We start from the raw sequence: 8815 nt of genomic DNA, 5'->3' as shown, positions 1-8815 counted from the left end.
ACAACGTTTACATGGTTGTTTGATTTAACGCAGTGGTTCTCAATTTTTTTCGGTCACTCCCCAACTTTGGACAAGGGGGATTTAAGCCCCACTGCCCCCATCACCCCAACACAATGCTAATGAAATACGCAACAAGCTTAAAATGTTCTAATTTACAAGGATGTACAAGTAGTATCTAAATACAAACTAACTATCTACATCAAATAACATAGCAGCAAGTTAAAAAATAAAGAAAATAAAAGTGCAGCTGTGTCATAACTGGCATGGAATTCAAAAAACAGAAAATAAAAGTGCAGCTATCAAAATGTAAAAAAAATAAAAGAAGAGAAATCCATTTGGCAAGGCAGGTCTATTTAAAAAAAAAAAAATGAAAATAGACATAACATAGGCTACTGTGTTTGATATTGGATTAAAATGATGGACAGTGTACGAGATATAAACTAATGAATAATTATTTCAATATTCCTTTGTTCCGATCAGAGCATGTGAGCAGAGAGCGCATTTCTGAATATTCCTCAGCTCGCTCATTCCGCTCTGGGTCGCGCGCTCAGCCCTGCTGGCTCGAAAATATTTGGAATAACGGCTGCCTCCGACTAAAGTTTTTTCTAGTCGACTAGTAGTTGTTTATTAAGCCATTAGTGGACAAATCGCCCCTTTATATTGATTTAATAACTTAAATAGGCTATACAGGATAATAATATAGCCACCCGAGGCGGCAAAAGTGAATGTGTAAAAAATAGTAAGTAGACATTTAATTTAAATATTGATTTATTAATAAACTCGTGTTTTCTGAGTCGCTGCAAAGATGAAGTTCCGGCTCTGTCTCTCCCTCTCTGCCGTGTACGTGACTGTGCGCTACACAGTTTGAACATACATATTCACGTAGCCTTTCGAAAACCGGGACATTCAGTGACCCGGGAGACTGCTTAAATTTCCCGCGACAGGTTATTAAAAAGAAGGACAATCCCGGTAAAACCAGGACAGGTGGCAACCCTACTAGCAACCCATACTCTTCTAGATTCCTACTGTTAGTGGCTTGACTATGGAGAACGACCGGGAGACTGAGGAGGTGGGAAACCATCAAATTCTTGATGGACCACAGCCCTATAATTTTGAGCCAGTCAGGCGTAAGAGAGGGGAGGAAATTGCCAGAAATCATGGCTAGCCTCCTTGCCATTAGACTAACGGTAACTCTAGACTTGGTGTCCCTTTTATGACGTCACGCCCAGCCTAGTGGAAGGGAGGGGAGTATAAAGTACCAACGTTTCATAATATACCCACCATTTTGGTATAAAAAAACACGGCAAAAGCACATTGTATTATCTTCGTGAAAAATGTAACCTGCAATTAACACTTTAATAGTTCTCACTACAGAAACGTGGGATTTTTGCCTATAATGTTTTTCAACATAATAACTGGAAGAGCAGTGTATCTCATTAACCCTTTAGGCGCCAGAGGTTTTTTCCTAAAACGTTCAATTTTGACATCTTAATTTCAAAAGAGTATATTATGTTAACTTTAAGAAAACGGTGAAAAAGTTACAGTGTTTCCTTTAAGATTTGTTTTAGCAGTTGGGGCAGGTCTGTCCAAACAACAAACACACCTGATGCTGAGCATATATGCTGCTAAATGGTACCCCTGGAGCCTGTTCTTTAGGTCTGTTTTCACCTCTAAAATAATTGTAAAAACTTAGTGATGTGAGGGATATTGATACAATCTTTTGGGTGCCCGCAGCACGCTCACAGTGTGAAGTGAGTGTCCGTGCTATTCTCCAACATGCCTGCTGGCCAACATGACATCATGACTTTTGCGTAAACATACACGCAACTTTCGAGTCAGGTGGCGTGTTGTCTCTGCGCATTTTGAGCTATCCGAGTGTATACGCGTCTATGCGTGTATGTCTACGCCATTAACGTCCGCGTCATTCCGCGTGTCTGTACACGCAGTCAAATCTCCAGTCATAAATGCCATTAACCCCAGTGACGGTTAGGTTTAGGGACGGGTTGAGGTAAGTTATATATTTATATAACGCTAAGTCAACAGCGTTCATAAACACGCTGAAAAGCGATTATGCGTCTTGATAGCACGCAAAAATGGAAATACAAATTGGCGTGGCATACACGCGCTACTTCATGAGATCAGTCTGCTGCTGGCGGTGTGTTTTAAATGCGTGTCCGCGCTATTCTCCGACATGCCTGCTCGCGGTGTGTTTTAAATGCATGTTCGCTAGAGATGCGCGGATGGGCTATTATTTCATCCGCACCCACATCACAAAACTCATAATCCGTCCGCCATCCAACCGCACCAACATTTTTGACCAATTTTCAAAACCGCACCCGGCCGCCATCCGCTGATTGGGCAATACAAGGCGCTGCTGATGACAGCCGCGAGACTAGAAAGCTCTCAGAAAATCAGCAGTGAACTCCGTCTCTGATCGGCACGCAAGGATAAAAATAAGTAAATTAAACGCACTTCGGCAAACCTGACTGTGGCGAGGGGGGCGTGATTTTGCGAAGTCTGTAGCGGGAGAGAAAGGACGGAGCCGCGCGGTGAGTAAGTAGGTTGAGACGACATATAACCGGCGGGAATGAGAGAGCGAGCGAGAGAGAGAGTTGGACTGGGACTTCACACGCGCCTACTGCAACTGAGATTCAGAAGCAAATGTTGGATCGCATGTTTTGTTTATGGTGGCGAATGCGCAACTGTAACCGCCAACCGCGCATCTCTACTGTCCGCACTATTCTCCGACGTGTCTGCTCGCGGTGTTTTAAATGCGTGTCCGCGCTATTCTCTGACTTGCTCGCTCGCAGTGTGTTTAAAATACATGTCCGCGCTACTCCACGACATTAACTTCACTTTTGCTATTTAACCAGAGTGAATGAGACGAGTGCGTAACGTGTGGTGTTTGTCAACGCGCCTTTGGAGAGAAGTGAAAGTAACCGCTCGGTAGAGGTGTGCGATACCGCTAGATTTGGTATCGATCCGATACCAAGTCCTAGTGCTGCTCTCATCCCCCTCTCCTGTGTTGTACCGTCACGTGACTCACCACTAGCGCGCTCTAGGACTACCACCAGTCAGGCGCATGCGGCCGCGCATTTCTAGACTACAGCAGCACAATCAGAGACGGAGAACTTGTGACTTTGTTATCGATCCGATACCAAGTAAATACCGGGCCAGTATCGCCGATACCAATACCGATACTATTTAATAATTAGGGTGGATGCCTCTTCAACCTAAATCTAAATGAATTTTCATGACTTTTGTTTTTGTGATTTGCATTTTGGGTTATTAATCAGTTAAAATCAGTACTACAACAGCTTTTGTTCAGAAACAACTTTTGGATACTTCTGTTTTATTTAAACAAAGTTACAAAATTATTACTTCACAAATATAAAAAATACAACAAATTTGTAAAAACAAATTCTCTTTTCAAGTAGCATGTTAACAAAAAATGTTTATCTTCTTTAGTGCACTTCTTTTCAGGATTTTTTTTCTTAAAAAAACAAAGTCACAAGTTCTCCGTCTCTGATTGTGCTGCTGTAGTCTAGAAATGCGCGGCCGCATGCGCCTGACTGGTGGTAGTCCTAGAGCGCGCTAGTGGTGAGTCACGTGACGGTACAACACAGGAGAGGGGGATGAGAGCAGCACTAGGATTACAGAGAGTTTGCTCTGCTCTGTAACAGCAGCAGCATTTTGACAAAAACGGTCAGGTCGCAAAACGAGAGAAGCTGAAACTTAAGTATCAATATTTTCGTGTTGGTATCGATCAATACCGATACCAACGTTGGTATCGATATTAGTATCGATCTGCCCAGCTCTTCCGCTCGGCTAGTATCGATACTTTGGGAAATTAGTATTGGTACCGTTCAGATATTTCAGTATCGATAGTTATCGAAATATTGATATTTTTGACAACACTACTGCCTTCACGTTACCCCCTATCTGTACTATGAATACTTCTACCTTGTCTAACATACCCAGTGATAATAGGCAAAGTCTCCACCACAATACTGTTGCCGCGATCGCGGAGAGGCTCTGATGAAATGGCTCACTCTCACACTAGCTCCGCTTTTGATCGCATTGATTCAATGCGCTGTAACTCGAACATTTTGTATAGAAACATGACTTTTTTTGAGTCAGGGATGAAGTATGACATGTCTGCCATCCAGTGGAGGGGATGTCGAACGAAATTTGACACCCAATTTGACAAAATCGTCCGTTATTCAGTGACGCATCTTGTCGAGTAAACTTGACCGTGGCGCCAAGAGGGTTAATGGGAAGTTCCATGAATGTATAATTAATTTATAAAAATACATAAATTATTGTTGTTCTGGGTTAATTTTTTATCTCCATATATATTTCTCTCTTTTTTGACATTTGAAACAACATTTGAAAATTTTTCTTTTATTTCAGACCAGATGGAAGTGAAGGTGGAGAGAGAAGAACTGCGTGAAGTGAAGGAGGAGAGAGAAGAACTGAGAGAAGTGAAGGAGAGAGAAGAACTGAGTGAAGTGAAGGAGGAGAGAGAAGAACTGCGTGAAGTGAAGGAGGAGAGAGAAGAACTGAGAGAAGTGAAGGAGGGAGAAGAACTGAGAGAAGTGAAGGAGAGAGAAGAACTGAGTGAAGTGAAGGAGGAGAGAGAAGAACTGAGAGAAGTGAAGGAGGAGAGAGAAGAACTGAGTGAAGTGAAGGAGGAGAGAGAAGAACTGAGAGAAGTGAAGGAGGAGAGAGAAGAACTGAGTGAAGTGAAGGAGGAGAGAGAAGAACTGAGAGAAGTGGAGGAGGAGAGAGAAGAACTGAGTGAAGTGAAGGAGAGAGAAGAACTGAGAGAAGTGAAGGAGGAGAGAGAAGAACTGAGTGAAGTGAAGGAGAGAGAAGAACTGAGAGAAGTGAAGGAGGAGAGAGAAGAACTGAGAGAAGTGAAGGAGAGAGAAGAACTGAGAGAAGCGAAGGAGGAGAGTGAAGAACTGAGAGAAGTGAAGGAGAGAGAAGAACTGAGTGAAGTGAAGGAGGGAGAAGAACTGAGAGAAGTGAAGGAGGAGAGAGAAGAACTGAGTGAAGTGAAGGAGGAGAGAGAAGAACTGAGAGAAGTGGAGGAGGAGAGAGAAGAACTGAGTGAAGTGAAGGAGAGAGAAGAACTGAGAGAAGTGAAGGAGGAGAGAGAAGAACTGAGTGAAGTGAAGGAGAGAGAAGAACTGAGAGAAGTGAAGGAGGAGAGAGAAGAACTGAGAGAAGTGAAGGAGGAGAGAGAAGAACTGAGTGAAGTGAAGGAGGAGAGAGAAGAACTGAGAGAAGTGAAGGAGGAGAAAGAAGAACTGAGAGAAGTGAAGGAAGAGAGAGAAGAACTGAGAGAAGTGAAGGAGAAGAGAGAAGAACAGATGGAAGTGAAGGAGGAGAGAGAAGAACTGATGGAAGTCGAGGTGGAACATCATGTCAAACCTGAAGAAAATCCTTTTGACTCAAGGACTAAAAAGACATATTTAAAGAAAACAATAGCCAAGAAATCTTTCACCTGTACTCAGTTTGGAAAGAGTTTCACACACAAATACAATCGTGAGAGACATATGATGATCCACAGAAAGAAGCCGTTCTCATGCAAACAATGTGGGAATAATTTCAGTCAATTAGGACACTTTAAAGCTCACATGATGATCCACACCGGAGAGAAGCCGTTCTCATGTGATCAGTGTGGCAAAGCATTTCTCAGGGCATCAGACCTGAAGACACACCTGAGAATTCATATGAAGGACAAGCCACATTCATGTTCTGTGTGTGGAAAGAGTTTTTCACAGCTATCATATTTACATAAACACCAGAAAACTCACACTGCTGTGAGAGAGTACATGTGCTTCGAGTGTGAGAAGACTTTTGCAACAGGGAAAGATTTAATCATACACCAGAGAATTCACACTGGAGAAAAACCTTACAAGTGTTCACACTGTGACAGTAGATTCAGTCAGTTAGGAAATCTGAAATCACATGAGAGGATCCACACTGGAGAAAAACCTTACAAGTGTTCACACTGTGACAAGAGATTCAGTCAGTCATCATCTGTGAAAACACATGAGGAGATCCACAGCGGAGAAAAACTTTACAAGTGTTCACACTGTGACAAGAGATTCAATCTGTCATCATCTATGAAAACACATGAGATGATCCACACTGGAAAAAAACCTTACAAGTGTTCACACTGTGACAAGAGATTCAGTCGATCATCATCTATGAAAACACATGAGATGATCCACACTGGAGAAAAACCTTACAAGTGTTCACACTGTGACAAGAGATTTAGTCGGTCAGAACATCTGAAAACGCATGAGAGGATCCACACTGGAGAAAAACCTTACAAGTGTTCACACTGTGACAAGAGATTTAGTCGGTCAGAACATCTGAAAACGCATGAGAGGATCCACACTGGAGAAAAACCTTACAAGTGTTCACACTGTGACAAGAGATTCAGTCATTCATCAAATCTGAAAACACATGAGAAGAACCACACCGGAGAAAAACCTTCCAAGTGTTCACACTGTGACAAGATATTTAGTCAGTCATCATCTCTGAAAACACATGAGAAGATCCACACTGGAGAAAAACCTTACAAGTGTTCACACTGTGACAAGAGATTCAGTCAGTTATCATCTCTGAAAACACATGAGCTGATCCACACTGGAGAAAACCCTTACAAGTGTTCACACTGTGACAAGAGATTCAGTCACTCATCACATCTGAAAACACATGAGAGGATCCACACTGGAGAAAAACCTTACAAGTGTTCACACTGTGACAAGAGATTCAGTGATTCATCATATCTGAAAACACATGAGAAGATCCACAGCGGAGAAAAACCTTACAAGTGTTCACACTGTGAAAAGAGATTCAATCTGTCATCAACTCTGAAAACACATGAGATGATCCACACTGGAGAAAAACCTTACAAGTGTTCACACTGTGACAAGAGATTCAGTCGATCATCATCTATGAAAACACATGAGATGATCCACACTGGAAAGAAACCTTACAAGTGTTCACACTGTGACAAGACATTCAGTCGGTCAGAACATCTGAAAACACATGAGAGGATCCACACTGGAGAAAAACCTTACAAGTGTTCACACTGTGACAAGAGATTCAGTCGGTCAGAACATCTGAAAACACATGAGAAGATCCACACTGGAGAAAAACCTTACAAGTGTTCACACTGTGACAAGAGATTCAGTCATTCATCAAATCTGAAAACACATGAGAGGAGCCACACTGGAGAAAAACCTTTCAAGTGTTCACACTGACGATATTCAGTGTGTCAAAAAATCTGAAAACACATGTAGGAGTTGAGGGTGAACTAAACACAAATGAATCTCCCATTGGTTTCATTCAAACAGAATTCAACACTCCGGACCTAAGATCAACATTCCAGAACCATAAAGATCCCGGCTCCAGTTAGTCTACACTAGCCAACAAACCTATTATGCTTAGATCACATTAAAGTCATGTAATTGTTATAACTATAAGATGTGTGAATGAAAGTGTATCTTGTTTCCTATCAGTAAGATCATATGTTCTTAATTCAGAAAATGGCTTGAGTGAAATCTGTGTAAATTGTTTGGTGTTCTTTCTTATAATAGTCATGTCTAAACTGTATCCTCTGTATTCTGCTAAAGCTGTAGAGAATGGGGATCCAAGATAACGCATGATTTACGATGAGAGCTGAAGGAAATGCCACCTCACAGTGTCTAATTGGTCTGAACTCTTCAATGAGGTGGGACAAACATTTGCATTAAAAATTCTCGACCCGAACAAAGGGTTGGAGTCATCTTGGAGTTATCTGGGAGTTATCTGAAAGTTGTGCTGGAGAAGCATGACGAGTAACCAAATAGACAAGTAACAATATAGTAGACTAGCAGACAAACGAACCCAAACAACATCAGGAGAACATCCATGGATTAAACAGCTTCCATTCAATGCCATCCAACAACTCGTCTCACTTTTCTTTCCTTTCTTAGTTTTTTTTCTTTTCTGTGAGTCTCAGTTCTGCGATAAGTTTTGCTGCAAAGTTTTGTTAACGAGTTTTAATTGCAAAGCACTTCGAACTTCAAAAGACTTTCATCCATTTGCCAGTACACCATGTGATTGGCCGCCCAGAGACATCTATCCTGGCACGAGGAGACCGCAAAACAACGAACCAGGGAAATATCCTTGAGATAGTTAGCCAATGTCTCAGAGTCTAAGTCGGATGAAAATTTTGTAGAAAAAAAACACTCACCAGCTTAGTCTTCACAACTTGTATATTCCCCTCAGGACAAGTTCCAACAATGCCGTTTAGTTTCTTCCCTCTTGATTGATTTAGACGAGATTTGGGGTGCATATTTACGTTCTCACTCACATATTTTAGCCGGCGTCCCTACTTCATCAAATGACTCCATTCAGGTGACATAGTTAGATGACTTTTTCGCTTCACATCCACCACTCCATTCACTACGCAGACATCCAGAGCCGAAGCTTTAGCCATCGGTCCAGAGCTCAGCTTACTCTGGCCTGGGGCCTCCTTTCTGATCCAGGTGGCAGCCACCGTCGCATTACTCACTCCATCCACCCTAGGCGGCTTACAATCCATAGACTTGTATTTCACAAATCTGTTTATGTAATCTAAGTAAACTGTCAATCACTCTAATTGGGTTTTGGTGGGTTAATACTCCCATCCACCAAAACTTTGCTGGCCAGACATTGGTTTTGCTTTTTTCCAGTCAAAAACTAAGGTGCGAGAATGACAGATCGTGCAGCGTTCGCTCCCTGTTGCGTTCGCTCCCAGGATATTTTG

At 42.1% G+C, this 8815-nt stretch overlaps 1 protein-coding gene across 1 annotated transcript; it reads left to right on the top strand.

The window, feature by feature from the left end:
• Positions 1-4418: 4418 nt before the first annotated feature.
• Positions 4419-7942, top strand: LOC120486266 (uncharacterized). The gene is given in 2 exon segments (XM_039682182.2): positions 4419-7281; positions 7284-7942. Coding segments are annotated over 2 exon segments (3021 nt in total). The 3' UTR covers positions 7442-7942.
• The last annotated feature ends 873 nt before the right edge of the window (positions 7943-8815 follow it).

Source organism: Pimephales promelas, chromosome 3 (assembly GCF_988280905.1).
Source record: "Pimephales promelas chromosome 3, fPimPro1.hap1.1, whole genome shotgun sequence".
Lineage (NCBI taxonomy): Eukaryota > Metazoa > Chordata > Actinopteri > Cypriniformes > Leuciscidae > Pimephales > Pimephales promelas.
The sequence above is the reverse complement of the archived record's forward strand: the minus strand, read 5'-3'. Positions and strand labels throughout refer to the sequence as shown.